The sequence below is a fragment of the Trichomonas vaginalis genome, chromosome V (genome assembly GCF_026262505.1).
Source record: "Trichomonas vaginalis G3 chromosome V, whole genome shotgun sequence".
Classification (NCBI taxonomy): Eukaryota; Parabasalia; order Trichomonadida; family Trichomonadidae; genus Trichomonas; species Trichomonas vaginalis.
Genome location: NC_067207.1, coordinates 17,835,708 through 17,853,607, shown reverse-complemented (window position 1 = coordinate 17,853,607; position 17,900 = coordinate 17,835,708). Strand labels below are relative to the sequence as shown.

The 17,900-nt window shown below is 36.3% G+C and overlaps 9 protein-coding genes and 6 pseudogenes across 15 annotated transcripts, besides 3 other annotated features; 10 read left to right on the top strand and 5 right to left on the bottom strand.

Annotated features, from left to right (window-relative positions):
- Positions 1-952: 952 nt before the first annotated feature.
- On the bottom strand, positions 953-1,267 carry TVAGG3_0356720 (uncharacterized protein; the record flags this gene model as incomplete). Its single annotated transcript, XM_051231323.1, has 1 exon — positions 953-1,267. One exon carries the CDS (start codon positions 1,265-1,267, stop codon positions 953-955), a length of 315 nt encoding a protein of 104 aa, XP_051101053.1.
- An 800-nt stretch (positions 1,268-2,067) lies between these two features.
- Positions 2,068-2,721, top strand: TVAGG3_0356710 (transposition; the record flags this gene model as incomplete). The annotated part of the gene is made up of 1 exon (XM_051231322.1): positions 2,068-2,721. One exon carries the CDS (start codon positions 2,068-2,070, stop codon positions 2,719-2,721), a length of 654 nt encoding a protein of 217 aa, XP_051101052.1.
- A 278-nt stretch (positions 2,722-2,999) lies between these two features.
- Positions 3,000-3,153: a mobile genetic element.
- Positions 3,154-3,371: a mobile genetic element.
- A 1,661-nt stretch (positions 3,372-5,032) lies between these two features.
- On the top strand, positions 5,033-5,260 carry TVAGG3_0356680 (uncharacterized protein; the record flags this gene model as incomplete). The annotated part of the gene is made up of 1 exon (XM_051231321.1): positions 5,033-5,260. The coding sequence occupies one exon, from the start codon at positions 5,033-5,035 to the stop codon at positions 5,258-5,260; it is 228 nt and encodes a 75-aa protein (XP_051101051.1).
- An 18-nt stretch (positions 5,261-5,278) lies between these two features.
- On the top strand, positions 5,279-5,520 carry TVAGG3_0356670 (annotated as a pseudogene). Its single transcript has one exon. A coding segment is annotated over exon 1 (242 nt).
- A 598-nt stretch (positions 5,521-6,118) lies between these two features.
- TVAGG3_0356660 (uncharacterized protein) lies at positions 6,119-6,373 on the bottom strand (the record flags this gene model as incomplete). The annotated part of the gene is made up of 1 exon (XM_051231320.1): positions 6,119-6,373. A coding segment is annotated over one exon (255 nt), but the record flags the coding sequence as incomplete, so codon positions are not given.
- A 414-nt stretch (positions 6,374-6,787) lies between these two features.
- Positions 6,788-17,900: part of a mobile genetic element that runs on past the window's edge.
- Positions 8,634-9,035, top strand: TVAGG3_0356650 (uncharacterized protein; the record flags this gene model as incomplete). Its single annotated transcript, XM_051231319.1, has 1 exon — positions 8,634-9,035. The coding sequence occupies one exon, from the start codon at positions 8,634-8,636 to the stop codon at positions 9,033-9,035; it is 402 nt and encodes a 133-aa protein (XP_051101049.1).
- On the top strand, positions 9,447-9,812 carry TVAGG3_0356640 (phage tail repeat-like family; the record flags this gene model as incomplete). Its single annotated transcript, XM_051231318.1, has 1 exon — positions 9,447-9,812. A coding segment is annotated over one exon (366 nt), but the record flags the coding sequence as incomplete, so codon positions are not given.
- On the top strand, positions 10,056-11,093 carry TVAGG3_0356630 (annotated as a pseudogene). Its single transcript has one exon. A coding segment is annotated over exon 1 (1,038 nt).
- On the top strand, positions 11,408-11,998 carry TVAGG3_0356620 (DNA/RNA polymerases family; the record flags this gene model as incomplete). The annotated part of the gene is made up of 1 exon (XM_051231317.1): positions 11,408-11,998. The coding sequence occupies one exon, from the start codon at positions 11,408-11,410 to the stop codon at positions 11,996-11,998; it is 591 nt and encodes a 196-aa protein (XP_051101047.1).
- TVAGG3_0356610 (uncharacterized protein) lies at positions 12,188-12,451 on the top strand (the record flags this gene model as incomplete). The annotated part of the gene is made up of 1 exon (XM_051231316.1): positions 12,188-12,451. One exon carries the CDS (start codon positions 12,188-12,190, stop codon positions 12,449-12,451), a length of 264 nt encoding a protein of 87 aa, XP_051101046.1.
- TVAGG3_0356600 lies at positions 12,500-13,774 on the bottom strand (annotated as a pseudogene). The gene has a single exon. A coding segment is annotated over exon 1 (1,275 nt).
- TVAGG3_0356590 (uncharacterized protein) lies at positions 13,817-14,191 on the bottom strand (the record flags this gene model as incomplete). Its single annotated transcript, XM_051231315.1, has 1 exon — positions 13,817-14,191. One exon carries the CDS (start codon positions 14,189-14,191, stop codon positions 13,817-13,819), a length of 375 nt encoding a protein of 124 aa, XP_051101045.1.
- Positions 14,505-15,093, top strand: TVAGG3_0356580 (annotated as a pseudogene). The gene has a single exon. A coding segment is annotated over exon 1 (589 nt).
- TVAGG3_0356570 lies at positions 16,532-16,981 on the bottom strand (annotated as a pseudogene). The gene has a single exon. A coding segment is annotated over exon 1 (450 nt).
- TVAGG3_0356560 lies at positions 17,440-17,896 on the top strand (annotated as a pseudogene). Its single transcript has one exon. A coding segment is annotated over exon 1 (457 nt).

The following is a 17,900-nucleotide window of genomic DNA, read 5'->3' as shown; positions in this document are numbered from 1 at the left end:
ATAAATTAGGTGAAGAGGTGAGATTTCACCTCTTTTTTCACCCGGTTTTTCACCCTGTTGAATTCATTGCTTTATAACTCTCTTCCTTTCTCCAACTCTTCTAGCTTCTTCCTAAGTTTAGCAATGTTGTCCTCATGAAGTTTAATCTTTCTCAAAATTCCTTCTTTATCTAATGGTTGCTTTATCTTTCTAAACTGAACTCTACCATCCTTCATAGTATGAACGTAAAAACCTTCTGGAACCGCTCCTGATTTAATGTATTCTACCAAAAACTTTTGTTTCATTGCTTCAGTGACTTTATTTGTCATTTTACTCTAAGGTGAAGCTAGCACAGCGATAATGGATTTCATGACTTTTTAGTATTTCATGCAATCTTAACAGATAGCCTTACAAGTACTTCCAGTGTCCATAGCTGTCCCTCCTTTTTATATAACTCCATGACATTTATAATCTCGCGAAACTTAACAGGTAGCATAACAGATTAAAATCAGATGAGGTTTTGAACCAAAATTTCTAAGCAACGTTGTCAAGGATTTTGAGGAACTAGGGACAGAGTGTGGCAAAGTCCAAGATTTAATTTATCTTCATCTGTTTCATCAGCTACCTCATCTAATATGCCAATATTTTATTCATAACTCGTGGCAAACCCACTAACTTTCATTATGTTCATCTGCATGCTTCATCTGATAGAAAGTATGACTTTCATTAACTCTGTGAGATAATGAAAACTACTAGGGACAGAGACCATGGCAAAGTTTATGACTTTCATTATTTCCAGAACTTAATGAAAACTACTAGGGACAGAGACCATGGCAAAGTTTATGATTTAATTTATTCTCTCACTAACAACAAACACAAACTCCAACACTAACATCAAGTACTAACCTCAGCACAAATGACAAACACTAACAACAAACACAAACTCCAACACTAACGACAAAAATAAATGTCCTCACTTCTTAACAAAGTAATATGTGCTTCTTACACCACCATAGCTCAAACGTTTCTTTTCAAACATCGATTGAAACTTATTTTGAGCCATTGGCTTTAGTCTCTTTTTCTTCAAATACGCCAAGAAATCTTCTTCACATCTTTTCACTTCATAGCCTTCTTTAAACTCCTCCTTGTTAAGTTCTATGAAATCCTTTATCTCATTCTTTGTTGCAATGGCTTCTTCACGAACGACATCGTGAACTATTTCATCATTGCATTCATGAACGACCTCCTTACTGTCTTTCATAAGCGTTTCAAAGTCTCCTTTACTCATTACTTCAATCTCATGCTGTTCACAGTAGTACTTAAACTCACTTTATAGTATGGATTTGATATAAAAAATAATAAAAATAGGTTCGTAATCCGACGGAGTATACCATACCGAAAAGGGTCGCTAGAAAAAGTGACTTTTGGCGCCAAAATTATTTTAAAAAAAAAACTTATTTTTATTATTTAATCAATATTACACTATTACATATTATTTTTTATATCAAATCCATACTATTTTTCAGAATGGAAGTTTTTGTAAACTTTTACAAAAATCAAATGGATCCATATCACTGGCATCGTACCTCCAGAAAATTAGTTGACATCGAATGGCTAAAGGAATCGGTTCAACAAATTAACTCTGGAATGAAGCTAAAGGATATTTGCAAAAAGGCCCGTTTAAATAATGGTACCTTTCGTGAAATATCCAAAACCATGTTCAAAAAGCTTGTCAGAGAAAATTTGGAAGAAAACAAATAGAAATTAATCTTGATGCCTGCCAAGCTTATGCAAATTTGAAAGATTTAATGCCCGATGCAGGCATCAATAAAATTATTCAGAAAATGAAAACAGACCTTGTCAATATTGAGAAGAATCCAGAAGAATTTCAAAAAATTCAATCAGAAATTCAAAAAAAATGGAGAAATAAATTATGAGTCTGGAAACTGGCTCGATGAAGTTGACCGCACAACTTTAGTTCCAGTTGTGACTCCAATAGAAGGTACGCCTATTGAAATAAATCCATTACGCGAATCTCTTCAAACGGCAACATACATTACAAAAAATTTCGATTCTCCCTCATATAGAATGGGCAGGAAAATACACGAAGCGATTATCGCAGATACTCCCCCTCAAAATCAAGAAAGTCAGCAAAAATACATTCCTCGAAATTATCTAGCATCCAAATGTCATCAAATTTGGCATGCTGATATCCACTATTGGAGGAAACGAATAGGCAAATATTTGTTTGCGATAATAGACGACAGATCGCGAAAAATCATAGATTTTAATTTCTTTACCGAAAAAACAGCTCAAAATACAACTGCAGTTCTTAAAAGAGCATTAAGTACTCTACCTCAACCACCATACGCTATTTGGACCGATAACGGCCTTGAAAATAAAAGCTCATTTCATCAACTTTTGGTTGAACGTGGAATTGAGCATATTTTCATTCAACCGGGCAATCCACAGGCAAATGGTAAGATTGAGAGATGGTGGCCATACGTGGAAAGAAACTGCAAGTCAGAATCAGATCTTCCACGGGTCATCAGATTTTACAATAATATGCCCCATTCTTCTTTGCCTGTGAATCCTGAAACGAACGTTTACTTTACGCCGAATGAATTCGAGGCCAGTGAAATTGATGATCACTGGTATCGAAATCCAGAACAAGAACCATTCTGGATAGTCGACGGTCAATTAAAAAACCTTAAGGAAAGCATTGACGAGCTCAGAAAATGAAAATCTCGAGCAAGTTCAATAAATTTTCAACAAATTCTCAAATCATTACGAATAAACACTTAATATTATCGTATTTACATCTTTTTAATACAACTATTTACTTACTGATGATTCATTGCAAATCGTAGATTTGGATGCTAAGTTATCTAACAAAAGTTTCCGAGCTTACCGCTTAAAACAATAGCCTACATCATATCTACGAATACCTCGTTACTCCGAGGTTCAGGTTAGTAAAAATCAATCTAAAAATATTTTTTTTATGTACGTTAATGTAATCTGAGAGTGAGAGGCATATAGGCATACTATATACCTCTCACCCTTCAATTCCTACCAGAAAGTTCGAAAACTTGGTCGCAATCAGATGCAATTGCGACCAAGTTTTCGAACTTTCTCGAGGGAATAGGAGCCTACAAAGCACTGATTATGTATCAGGAAACAATAAGAATTACCGAAAAAGTGACAAAACATCAAAAACAGGGAGGGGTCTCAATTTTTATTACTTATATTATTTTACATTATTTATATAAATACTCTTTATAATATATTTTACTATAAAATTATACCTCAAATTCAAATATTTAAAATATTATTTACATAATTATCTCAAAATTATATTTTTATATATTATTTTTCATATGTATAAATCATATTGTTGCATGCTAAGTTCGGTCAACGATAGAAATTGAGTGGAAATTAATCGTCGAGGAAGTACGATTATGTAAAGTAAAAAAATGTTGTGGGATTTTTAATATTATATATTATTTTATAATAAAATTTTTTGAGTCATTTTAAGAAGCACATATAATTTTTTGAATTTAAAAATTAAAGTAGTGTCAAACGAATTTATCACTTAATTTAATACTCAGATTTCTTAAAATTAATGAAAAAAAGGTTTTCTGAGAACTTTTGAGAATGGTTTTCAAATTCCATTATTGAAAATATATAGAGGTCAGGTATGAGGGGCTTCCAGGGGCTGCGCCCCTTCTAGCCCTGAAGATGTTTAGTATAAATGAAGTTTATATTTGGAGGGCTTCCAGGCGCGTTGCGCCCTCTAGCCCCGAAGATGTTTAGTATAAATGAAGTTTTTATTCGGAAAATTGTTAGTCTTCTGGGTCGAAAACATTATATAATGTGTCGCTTTTCACAAATTATATATGTTTTCATGTTTTGTCACTTTTCTGTCACTTTTCGGGTAAAAACATTTTTATTATTATATATAAATGAATTTTACAAAACCACCGTTACCGTTCTTTGGAAATAAGAGTAGATGTAAAGATATTATATTGAGAGAACTTAAGAAACTACCGAATGGTCTAACATTTGTAGATTTGTTCGGTGGAAGTTTCTATATATCCCATTTGTGCCATACCGTATTTCCTGACTCAAAGATTATATGCAATGACTTCGACAACTATATGAACCGTCTCAAACATATTCCAGACACAAACAATATATTGAAAGAGTTAAAAGAAAAGATACCTATAGGTAAGATGGAACGTATACCATTAGATAAGAAAAATATTGTGAGAGAGGTTTTGAAAAAAGCAGAATATATAGACTGGAATAGTATATCTGCTAGACTATTATATAGTGGTGCTATAAGAGTTCATGACATTGAAACACTTATGTCAAAAGTTTTATATCTTAACTATACAAATGTTTTCAAAGAGGACATAGAAAAATATATTGAGGGTATAGAGTTTGTGAGATGTCATTGGACAGAGTTGTATGAAAAATATAAAGACAAGGAAAATGTTTTCTTTATAGTGGACCCGCCGTTCTATAACACATGGGATTTTCAATACCAAGTAGACTGGACTTTGAGAGACTCTTTAGAAACTTTAGACGTTATACATAACCATCCATGCTTTTACTTTACATCCGATAAAAGTGGTTTGGAAACCGTTATGAGATGGTTAGAGGACATACATGACTATGAGTTTATATATGACAAGATAGAATATGAGAGAGGTCCTATAAACTGGAGAAAGTGTCATAACAAAGAAATTTTATTAGTAAGTAAATGTGGTTTGAAATAGGACTACTTGTTTTAGGTTTTTCCATTGTGTCATTTATTTATTTGACGTGGCAGAAAAGTACAGAGAATATGAAGATGAACCAATGCCTGCAAATGTTCAGTATATGTACTCGTAAGAGATATTTTTATCTAATATTAAATGGACGCACAGAACTTAGCGAATGCACAGCAACCTGGACAACCAAACCCAGAGAATATTCCAAATGAAGTTAGAATACAAACTGCAATGGCAACTATGGTCAAGTGCCAACAGATGTACAAATGCAAACTGCCATGTCAAATGACGCTGCGTTAGGTTTGCCACCATGGTATGCAAATATGAGATGGAAAGAGTTTTATACAAACCCTGAAGTGGGATATAAACAACTTTATGCAGATGACGCGAACACAGGAGTTGACCCAGAATATGTTTTCTACCAGAGGAGAAACAGAATGTATGAGCTCCAGTTAAAGAATGCTATGGAACTCAACAGGAAACGTAAGAGACTAGGCGGACATTAGATTTTTACATATAGTAAAATGGGTTTCTTCAGTAGTATTGGAAACTTCTTCAGAAAGTTGGAAGAGGTATATGGAATGGAATAAAATCTGTCGGAAGAGGAGTATGGAACGGTGTCAAAAATATTGGTAAAAGAGTAGGTCAGTTTGTTGGTATTATACCTAAAGACCCTGAACCAGAAGAACAAGCTCCTGTTATACAACAGCCTGAACCTGCACCACAGTCTAGTTGGCAACCAAATCCAACACCTCAACCGTATTAAAAAATTATATTTTTACCGTTCGATAGTAGTTGTATATGAAACTAAGTTCTAAGTAAAACGCATGGTATAATGGAATTATTCTTTTTTTCCATCTGTAGTAAACCATACTTGAAAGTCTGAAATACTTCCACTTGGTGGTTCGTATAACTTTGTAGGTTTTTCGTAAAAGTCATTTGCCAAGCATAAGAAAGAGTTTTGGGCGCCAGAAAATGAAGCATGAACAATAATAGCATCTTGGTCGAAAATATTTTCATATGTTCCATTAGGGTTTTCGACTTCATAAAAGTCTGGGTGTACTGGATATGCTGCAGGCTGATTTAACATCCTCATAAATCTATACCATGCCAAGTTGTTATATTTTGTAGAAATATAAACGTTTTCTCCAAGGTCTTCTATTTTATTGATTTTAACAGTTGCATTTTTTCCTGTCATAAATAATATCGAGATGGTATTCTCCTTCGTCAATGTTATACTGGTTTGCATATTCGATATAGATGTCGTTTATTTTTTCTTGAAAAGCTTGAAGAGTTGTTTCTAAGTTTACAAGCAAACTAACTTGTAAAAGTTTTCCCTGTTCAAATTTCTCATACGTATGTTTTTCTTTGTTATAGTATCGAACTTCAAAACCGACCGTAAATGGGAAACCATGTATGGCTTCTGAAATGAACTTCATTCTACGAAAGCCAATAGCTTTTGTGACAGATGGGTCTCTTAGCCATCTTAATGGGTAGTCAAAACGATAGCCTTCATGCTTTACGGTCTCTGTCTCAAACTTTTGACCGACATTAGTAAAAAGTTCATCTAATGGTTTAGTTGTAGCAACTCTTGAATTTTCTTTTTCTATTGAAAGCATATTTTATCTAGAATAAAAATGTCGAAAGATATTGCTTCCATGAGAGAAATACAACACAACCGACAACTCATTATGCAAGCTCTAAATAAGAACACAACAAACTTTTCAAACTATTCTAAGATATCTGAGTCATTGAAAGAAGGAAACTTAAAACTGACATTAAACCCAATGACAGATGAGTTTCTGTTTCAAGACAATAAGAACCATACTGTCTGTATAAATCCAACAAAAGGAACTTTAAACGAGAAACCTATAAATGAACTTCTTTTGAAAGCAGATGTTGACAACAAAGCTGACAAAGAATATGTCATTGAAAAAGTTCAAGAAGAACATGACAGAGCAGATGCAACATATGCAACAAAAGAGGATGTTGAAAAGAAAGCTGACAAAGAAACTGTAGATATGTTGGCACAAACGGTTTCAAGTCATACCAGAGGTTTAATGGAAGATAGTGTCCATTTGCAAAGACTTGACATAGATGTTTCAAATAAAGCCGACAAAAATCATACACATAACATCTCTGACGTAAATGAACTTCAAGAAAAGTTAGATGACAAACCTGACAAAGAAACTGTAGATATGTTGGCACAAACGGTTTCAAGTCATACCAGAGGTTTAATGGAAGATGGACAACAGTTGAAAGAGCTTGAGAAAGGTGTTACAGAGTTAAGGAATACAAAAGCAGACTCGAAATGGATAGCTGGATATGTAGATGCAACAAAAGAATATATTTTCGCATGGACAGAAGGAACATACCCACAAAAATATCATAAACATAACATTTCTGACGTAAATGAACTTCAAGAAAAGTTAGACAAGAAAGCAGACAAAACAGAGCTTCAAACATTAAAGACAGAAATACTTCAAACATTATATCCTATAGGCTCTATTTATACGTCAATGAACTCTACCAGACCAGAAACAGTTCTGGGTTTTGGAACTTGGACTCAAATAGTCGACAGGTTTTTGTATTGTGCAAACTCTTCAAAGGAAACAGGTGGAAGTAAAACGATTTCAGGTGAAAATTTACCTGCACACAGTCACTACATAGATTTAAGTACATCTCAAGCAGGTTGGCATAAGCATAGATATTGGGATTGGTCAGGAATGATAAAAGGTAAAGGATATGATGTTAAAGACAACGTTAAGTTTGCTATAGATTGTTACTGGAGTAACACTGAGGGCAGGAAAACCATACACATCGCGTTACAGGATATACGCAAACAACGGGACAAAGTAAAGAATATGCCACCTTACATGACAGTTTACGCATGGTATAGAAATGCTTAGTCGTCATTTTCAACTTCTTTAGCATATTCGTCAGGAGTTGTCTTATATTTGTTAGGAACTGTCTTTGAAAGTATACCACCTTGAACTTTGACAAGTTTGAAACGAGGTCTGGCAATAGTAGTTTTATCTTCTGCTTGCAGTGTGTACATTTGCCATGTTTGCCTAAAACTTCATAATATTCTCTTGTATACTTTCTTCTATTTTTACGAACACGAATGTGAGTACCTGTCGAGTTCCCATTGTTGTCATAGTCAATAGTATTTTCATATGGGTCGCGTTTAGGTATTTCTATTTTTACTTTGTCACCTTTCTGAAGTTTGAAGCCCGGCCTTCTTTCTTGTTTGTCTCTTTTGACTAAATTATTAAATATATAGTCTTTCTCTAAGTCAGGGTTGTTTTTCATTTCTTCGGGGAGTGGTTTCCCAAACCTTTTTGTTTACGGTTATTGTAAATATTTAAAACTTGTCTCATCTTTGCCATGGAGAAGTGTCTATACTTGTCGTCATATGACATTTCATTTGCTTCACCACCTTGTGGTTGGTTTAAGTCTCTTAACATTTTTATACAACCGTCAATGACACCAAGAGCAGAATGGTTTTGGTCGACAATGAAATATTGGTTTACATTTTTTGAACGCAGATAGTTTTTTACATCATCTGATTTGAAAGAACTTTCACAGTCAGATGTCAGTTTTGTTGGATGGTATTTGTCAACGAATATTGTCAAAGCAGTTTTCACATCTAAAATATTTTTGGACCATAATGGTATGGCTTCACAGTATCTTGTGTTTTGACCAACAAATATTACCAGTATGGTGGTCCATCTTCTCTATACCTCGGAATGTTTTTCCAAGATATCCATAAACCAAGCATTTGGTGTTGAACTAAAGATTTTTACCATGAGTGCTTTCTTTGTCGCTTTAGAAACATAGGGGTCCTTTTTGGATTCGTCATTTTTTATCCTATAAGAAATGGGTTTATTTGGCGCATTAGCAGGAGTCGCATCTAGATTTTTGCCCGCAGTGGGAACAATAGCCAGAGGTGTATTTGGAGTTGGAAGGAAGATTTTGAGTACATTAGGTATACTTAAAGAGAAAGCACAACCTATTATACAAACTGTACAGAAAGGTTGGGATGTAGCACGAGATGCAACAAATCTTATTCCAAATCCTGAAACAAGAGGAAAAGTTCAAGGATGGATGGACAATGTAGGAAGACAAGCAGGAAACTATTATAACAAAGCAAATGACTACTATAACCAAGCAGGACACTATATGGACCAAGGTGAAAGATTCTTTAACAGAGGATATAACCATGCACAACAGTGGGTAAACAATAACCAACCTCAACCGCCTCAAACGTGGGGAATGTAAAGTTTTTTACTGAGATGAAATGAACAATACAGCATTGAGACAAATGGGTTCAAGATGGATTTGTCGACTTCCAGCAGTTACACCACGTGTTTGTCAAGTTCTTCCTATACCTCAGGAAGTTTTAGACCGACTTAAAAAACCTAAACAACCAGTTGAAAACAAACCAAACTAAAATTTTTTACTGAGATGTGAAATGACCGAAGAAGTTGAAACGGTAGATTTGACACCACAAACAAAAAGTTCAGAACCATTGTCAAAACCTGTCAAAACTTACAGATGAAGAGAAAAAATTCAATAATAGAAAGTGCCAGGTCTGGAAATACAAACCCTAACTATAAAGTCACTTTTCATAAAAATGGAACGGCTAGTATCTCAAAAAAGAAACAGACTCTCACAAATAAAATATTGAAGTCTGAAGGAGCTTTCGAGACAACAGATGGAAAAGTTTACTTCACTGACCAACAGTTCATTATAGAACATCTCATTGACTTAGAGTCGAAATATTCTAAACTTTACAACAAACACAAAAAGTTGAAAGGAAAACAAAAACAAATGGCATATGATATTTATGAAGATGTTGACGACACAACTGTTCCTGCAGGTGAGGTAAAGTCAGAGGAACCGAAAAGTGACGAAAAACCGATAGAAGAAGAGAAACCAAAAACTGAAGATAAACCAAAACCAAAGTTTAGTTTCCAAACTAAACCAAGTCAACCTTCATTAGCTGGTATGGGTTGGCGTCAAAGACTTATGGCAGCAGGCGGTTATGTTAAGTAAAGAAAAAAAACATATTTTTTTATTTTTATAAAAATGCCCCCATATAGAATCGATAGAAAATCTGCTAGAATAAAAGCAGAGTTACAAGGATATGGTTGGAGAGTTTCGAAGAATTTTAAATATAGGAAGGGAAGACCCATAAAAGGCTATGACAAATTGTCTGGTCTTCGCTACGAAATGGATTTGGAAACAGCACGTGCCAATTATCCAAACAGACTAGAGAGGTTAGAAGAAGAACGTCTTATGGACATGCCTTTCGATGTTAGTGAACCTCAAGTTGAAGGACACGACGGCTTTGCCAGATTCTACTGGAAACATGACGAACAATTGCATCCTTTGAGAAGGAAAAAAGGTAGTGCAGAGGATGGTCATGCTCCCATGGAAAGAAACAAGATATGCATATGAAAAGTATCGTGAAGTTAGAAGTCAAATTACATCTGGTCGAACCTTTACAGTAAACTTTGACGAAGGAAAGAACAAAGAAGGCTTCATGGGAGTACTTGCTGCCATACAAGACGGAAATAAGAAAGGACACAATCTCAGATTGACCATAACAGATTTGGATGGTCACATTTACTATGCACATGGCAATGAACAAACAGCCGCAAAACTTCTTGACGCTTTCAAGACTACAAAGAGAGAACAAATGGTTGACTCCGACTCAGACATTTTGAATGCAATTGAAGGAATTGCAAGTGTCAAGTTCGAATGGTACCAACCTAACCCTCAAGCAGTCAGACAACATGCTGGATACTTCCCCTTCATAAATAAGTCTGACATTGACTTGACAAGGTATGGAATTTACAATTCAATTGAAACAATTGTCAACGAACCTTGCATTCTTACATGTCTCAGGAACTCTGGTCTTGTTACAGATGAGAAGATGAAGTATCTTGAGTCATGTGTGAAGACAAGGTACATTCTCAGAGGTCAATTGGCAAAAATTGCACCGTTGGCAAATGTCAATATCCGAGTCAACATACCTACAGCTAAAGGTTCTTCACATGACGACTATGTTGTTGAGTTCAATTTACCATGGTTGAAGATTGTAATTGTCCACAACCACTTCATGTTGAACGAAAGTCTTACAAACCCATTTTCGGAAAAGGCAAGTGCAACATTGTCAGAGCTGTAAACATTCTTTTCGAGAAAGGTTTGTTGGAACCAATTCCAGATGACAAGCTGACAGAAACTTTTGTACCAAAAGACGAAACAAACTTTTCACTGTTAGCAAGACCAAAAGTTGTTCCAGACAAAGTTCTAGTACAAAAGAAGTACACAATTCCACAAGGAGTTGGATTGTTCGGATACCAACCTGAACCAGAAGAACTTCCAATGAGGTTGCAAGAACTTCAAGATGCTATAAATAAACTTCCATTGAGACATCCAATTGACGTCAAATTGTATTGGAGAGCTCTGAGTTAGGTCAGAAGGTTTTATATGAAACAGGTTGCTTCGACGACGTTTATGAGATAACAGGAGAAGTTTCTCAGAAGATAAGAGACTCACTTGAATTTCCACAAACTGGACCAATTGGTTGCGACAAGTTCGACTCAAACGAAAAGATATACTATGTCGACCTTAACGCTGCATACATGAGGTTTGTCCAATATATTCCGACTGGAATTCCAAACGAAGATGGTGAGTTCCCGGGAAGGAACTATACAGTTGGAAAAGTCATACAACAACTGTATGATATTAGGAAAGCTTCAAACCCCAAACTTGCAATGACACTCAAATTGCTTATGAATTCGACATGGGGATATTCCATTAAGAAACCTCAAGAGATGAAGAGTAAACATTATGAGAAGGTCGACAACTTTGTTGAAAGGTTTTCTCCTTTTGTTTTGAAGTACGAATTCACTCAAGGTCAAAGTGGCTTAGTAACCACATTAAAACCTATTGTCGAACATTGGTCTTACCCTCAGTTCGCAAAGGCAGTACTTGACAACTACAACAAATTCTTCTCCGAAGTCAAATCGAAAGTCAAGGTTTACTATGAGAACATTGACGCACTCATGACGAACGAAGAAGGCTATAACAAACTCATTGAAATGGGTATGGTCGGTGAAAAGATGGGTCGATTCAAATTGGACAAAATTTTCACCGAAGTTCATGTCCTCTCCAAGCGTAAGTATTGGGGCATACTTGAAGACGGCACAGAAATAAAACATTGCATGAAATAAAAAATTTTTATATTCCTTCCTAGCTAATTTCCGTTTAATTTCATGGTCGCCCTCGGAGTCTTTGAATCGGACAGGTCGAGTTACACCATTCTTGGTCTCAAACTCATATATAACCTGTTTGTCTGTATTTTCGTCGACTATGGCACGAGACACGAACATTGACCAAACGGACAAAAAGTGTCATTTCGGATGGTCAAGCAGCCAATCGCATTCGAGCACTTCGAAGAAGCCTTACGTTCCAAGGGAGAGGGTGTCTGGTGCAAGGCAGAGGTCATGAAACTCTACGAGCAGTACATCCTCAATGCCTGGGAGGACAAATCGTCCTTGGATTGGCAATTCTACCAACTTCTCTGGGACGACCTCCTACGCAACTGGGATAACGAAAGAGTCCAATTCAAAAGTCGGGAACTAATTTTGCAAATTGCCCTTAATTTAACATACTTATCCAAATAAACACCTAAATTTACTTGGGGTTTCCCCCTAAAATAAAATTTTTTACTCTTAGAACCACTCGAGGTTCTCCTTACGGTTGTTGAGCTTGTCACCGTCAATGTGTCTGACCTTCGTCTTCTTGTCTGGATTTGGAACCCATTGAATTGCGACAAGCTTGCCCATGGAGATTGAACCGCGATTCCGAAGGTTAAGGTTCAAGTGTCCCAAGTTGTTGAGGACTGGGGTAAGAACCTTGCCTGTCTCCTTGTTGCGGATTTTGTATGGGTAGGGTTGGGAAATTTCGTAAGTGTCATCGGCAACAAGGGTTGCCCAAACTTCTTCTTCTTCCTCTTCTTCCTCGACAACTCCTTCTTCAATTTGGTACTCACGAAGTACGGTGTTGCATGTTCTGTCCTTTCCGAGTGCCTTCCAGATGGCGTCTATCTCTTCGAAGAAACGGTAGATGAGTCGGGCAAGGTTTTGGTTCTCTATGTTGTATTGCGCAAGATTTCCGCGAAATCGTTCAGGCATTTCTTATTGGAAGCTTGGTTCGTGAGGACATCGACTTTGAGATTGGTTATCTCTTCCATAAGACTACTTTGGAGAGTCTGAATGGTGTTTGACAGATGAGCGTTCAATTGGGCAATTTGAATTTGAACTGGGCGCTTGTCTGTCAACCTTGAAAGGACATCTGCCATTGAGTTTGGCTTCGGTGCTTGTTCGGACATCGAAAAAATGAAGTGGTTTGAGAATGGCGGTTTTACTTCAAAAAGCTTGTTATGACAGTTATGTCATACAACAAGTTTAAAATAATATCTTGTTCTTCTTCTGAACGTTTGTTGTCTCTTCCGATAAAAGTTTGGAACATGAGAACCAAAAAACGTTTTTTGAGATTGTGGAAGAGTTCAGGCAAACGTTCATATTCCGGATATGTTGGGAGCAGTTCGAAACATCTGAGCTGACTTTCGGACAAAATTGGGACAATGTCAACAAATTCATCTTTGGTCGGACTGCTTGAAGGTAAGTCCTTACATGTAAGTAGCTCTGGTAAAGTCTTCTCATTTCTGCTAACTTTTGGAGTATAGCTTCGTAGTTTAGAAGTTTTAATTTTAAATGTCTTATTCCACTCTTGACATCTAAACGGTAACTATCCATGAGGTCAAGAGTAGCTTTGGTAGCTTTAAGTGGAGCTATCTGTTCCTTGACTCCTGCAATTTTGGTTGCAATTGTGGTTTGAACTCCTTCAAGTTCGCCGTCTATGTCGTTCTCAACGTCTTCAATTATGGCTTGAAACTCTTCATCGGTCCATTGAGATTGGTGTGGGACGAATTTAACTTGCTTCATTCAAAAAATGAAAAAAAATGTTTTTACTCTAAACGTTAAGGTTTACTGAACTGGTTGGATGTCGCCTTCACAGGTTATGTAGAACGGCTGACCCGAGAAGTGAAGGAGAGACTGAATTGCCAATTTCATATGGGGTAGGGGGTTCTCCTTGTTTGGTATTTTTATCCAAGGACGTTTGTTTAGGAACTTAACAAGAGCTTCTCTTTTGGCGTCCTTTATGCCATCGTAGGCTGTCCCGTCTGGTATTTGAATTGGAATTCCAGTCGAAGTCTCGAGCTGAAGTGTAGACCTTCCAGAAATAGTGGTGAACTTGACCTTGGGCTTCATTACCTTGCGCAAGTAGTCTTTTACGCGGTCGTTAATTTCAATTAGGTAAATTGCCTCGTCAAATCCTTCTGGCATTCCGAGTCCTTCCATCCGACAGGAAAATATTTTCCCGACAACTGGAAAAAATTTTCCTTCCGACAGAAAAAATTTTTCCTTCCGACAGGAAGAACTCTTCCAGTTGTCCGTCCGTAAACCATTCAAATTTTCGAAAATTGAGAACTTTTTGGTCGAACTTCAGAAAAAGTTTTTCCTTCCGACAGAAAAAGTTTTTCCTTCCGACAGAAAAAGTTTTTCCTTCCGACAGAAAAAGTTTTTCCTTCCGACAGAAAAAGTTTTTCCTTCCGACAGGAAAAGTTCTTCCTTCCGACAGGAAAAATTTTTCCTTCCGACAGGACACAAACGAATGTCCGACGTCCCACCAACCGAGTCCATTCCCAAACCAGAAGAACCGAAAGCTGCAGAACCACAACAGTCTCCTCAGCAACCTCAGTTCCAGCAAGTCCCTCCACCAAATTACTACCAATTTCCACCTCAAGGTTACTACCTACCACAAGGCTTCCCGAACTACCCTCCTCCTCAGCCTATGCCTTACTTCCCCAACCCTTGGATGTTCCAGCAAGCTCCACCCCAACAATTCCATCTCAATCCAAATCGAAGAGAGACCAAGGTTCGAAGAAGGTCCTGAACCGTTTACGCAAAGATTATGCCACAGCCCTATGGAAGACGACAGGCTTTCAGTCTCTTCCCTAAGGTCGACCAATTCGACTCGTACCACAGATTCGGTTCGTGACCGTGAAGACTACCTCAAGCAGTCTGAGAGACTCTTCATCCTACAATCATTTACAGTTGGAGCTCTCAAGAACATGCGCAATTACGAAGGTCAGACACCAGCTGGAGACCGCAAAACAGACGTACTCGCAAGAGCCGTCCAACTGGTCAAGACAAAGACTGAGATAGTCGACTTCATTCTTGCAGCTTGCCCATACCAGTAAAAAAATAAACAATTACGAGTTAAACTTTTTATTCCTTCTTTTCGGAGTTGTTTAGAGCTGGTTTCTCTTGTAGGAACCTTTCGTACTCTTCCATGGTCATGTAATTGCGAATTTGGTACGCAATTCCAGGTTCGTTTGTTTTTGAACCTTACGTATGTAACGCTTCCATCCTCCTCAGGGAAGTAAGGCTAACATCTGACAAGTTTTCTCGGTGACTCGGAGCTCATAAAAATGTCACTTTTTAAACGTTAAGTTTTTAGTCTTATTTTACCCTTTGTTTACCCTTTGTTTACCCTTTGTTTGTCAATGTAGTATTGGAGTGCAATTTCTCCAAATTCTCTGTGTCGGAGTTTCAGCATTTTCCAAGGGTGTACCTGAGAACTCAAAGAAGTTGTCAAGAAGATACTGCCATGCTGCTCTTCTGAGTTCGTCGGTATTTTGGAAGTGTTGCACCTTCGAGTCTTCGGACATGAAAAAAATGACACTTTTTCTATTAAACCATTTTGGCATTTCTCATGAGTGAGTATAGTTCTGCGAACCATTGGAAGAGAAGAAGTACCTTGCTGGCAAAAGACAAAAAATAGTTGCCTTAGTTGTCATTGCAATTGTACTCGTAATTGAATTCATTGTACTTTCTTCACGTACATAAAAACTCAGCAATGGTATTTGCTTTAAGAAGCTACCATCTTACTAAGACTAAACATTAGATTTTCAAGCTTGACTTTTTACAATTTGAATTTTGTTGCTGAATTCAGTAAAAATAATGTTTAGGTGAAGAGGTGAGATCTCACCTGTTTTCTCACCTGTTTTCTCACCTCATGAATTTTCATGAATTTTCCCGAAATAAAAAAAATAAAGTTAGTTTTATTTTATTTATTCTTCATTTTTTTGTATAAAAGATATGATTTCAGGGATTTTTTGACGAAGTGTTAATGTTCACTTCGTCAAAAAATAAACAGTTATCTAATGAAAAAGTGTCATTTTTTTCTTTTTTGTATAAAAGATATGATTTCAGGGATTTTTTTTGACGAAGTGTTAATGTTCACTTCGTCAAAAATAACAGTTATCTAATGAAAAAGTGTCATTTTTTTATTTTTTTGTATTTGACGAAACTGTTTAGGATTTCAAATATACATCGTACAATTCATGTAAACGCTTGTGAAAAAAACAGGTGAGAAACGGGTGAAAAACGGGTGAGATCTCACCACTTCACCTAAATTATATTTTTGCTGAATTCAGCAACAAAAAATCATGAATTTCCTCATATGCTTGCTTCCCTCGGAAAACCGAGGGAAGAGATTCCGTATGAAAATCGTGAAGAACAGCGAGTAGGTAAAAAACCCCAGTCGCCAAAACTCTATGAAAACAGTGAAGAACAGCGAGACAGACTTTTTTCGGGGTCGCCTTCAAAAGCGCAGAGTAATGAACTCTTTATTTTTCAAGCTTGACTTTTTACAATTTGAACTTTGTTTGCGTAGATATGAATTCTGAAAGAAGTATGAGGGTCTTGTATGACTTTATACTTCTCCAGAGTTCATATCTGTCAAACTTACCTGCCATGGACTTTTCATAAGTTCCATGAAATCGTCTTCGGACAATCCGGGGAAAAGTATAATGTCAGTAAGTATTCTTTTAACATCCTTACTTAAACTCTTTGCTGTCTGTACACATATTACGACTGAGATGTTAAAGTGTCTGAGCTTCTTAAGAATTCGACACATGTCTTGTTCTCTGTTCTTTAACAAAGGATGAGAGGCGAATCATCATCTAAGATAAGAAGACATCTATGAGGGTAAGTCTTCCAATCGTAAGATTGCAATTTCTTCGAAATGTATTCTATCTCTTTCTGTTTGTTTCTGAAGTGTTTCTTCTCTAATATTCTCTGCATTTCCTCATTTGGGTCTTTAAACTTAGAATTTATATACTCATTTATAGCATTGTACTTCAAAACTCTTCTTTGGTACTTCTTTATCCAATCTAACAACTCAGTATCCTTTATAAATACTAACTTAGACTTCTTTATAATATCTTTGAACGAATGACGGTTTGGTCAAATTGACCAGAAGTACTACAAATAACAACTAACTCATAGAATGGTTCTTCTCATCTAGTTCTTGTTGTTGTGCAGCCATTTTAAGATAAGTGAAAGTCTTACCCGACCCAGGTGGTGCAATTAGACCTGTTATACCATTCTGAGCAAATAAGAACTTGTCATGTATAGGCTTTATCTGAGCATTTTCTAACTTCCTCTTGTTCTTGTTTAAAACATTCTCAAATTTTTGTCAATGTCAGCAAACTTTTTTTCTAACATATTTTTAGAAAATTAAAATTTTTATCTTTTAGAAAATGTCTAGTGATTTCGCTATCTATATTCGAGACAAGCTTTTCGACAGCAAAACATCTGTCGACCATAAAATCTTACATAGTGTAAACAAGAAAGGTGAATTTGTTCTAAAGTTTCTGTTTCTGGGAATATGACAAGAACCATAAAACATTAAGCAGAGCAGTCTTAAAATTTGTCAATGACAGACTTGTTGACAGAGATGAACCGATTGGAAAGATGAAGTCCAACAAAAGTTCTTAGAATGCAAAGAAGACACATGCGCTGTTCTTGAAGATGAAATAGAAAACAGAATAGATGAGCTATTAAAGGACAAAGAACTTTTACATAAATATAGTTGCGCCAAATTTGACATAACTCCACCAGAAAAGAAGAAAAGAAAAGAAAGAAAAGAAAGTAGAAGAAGAGAAGAAAGAACCTGAACCAGTTCCAGAGAAAAAGAAATTTGACATGTAAAAATAAAATT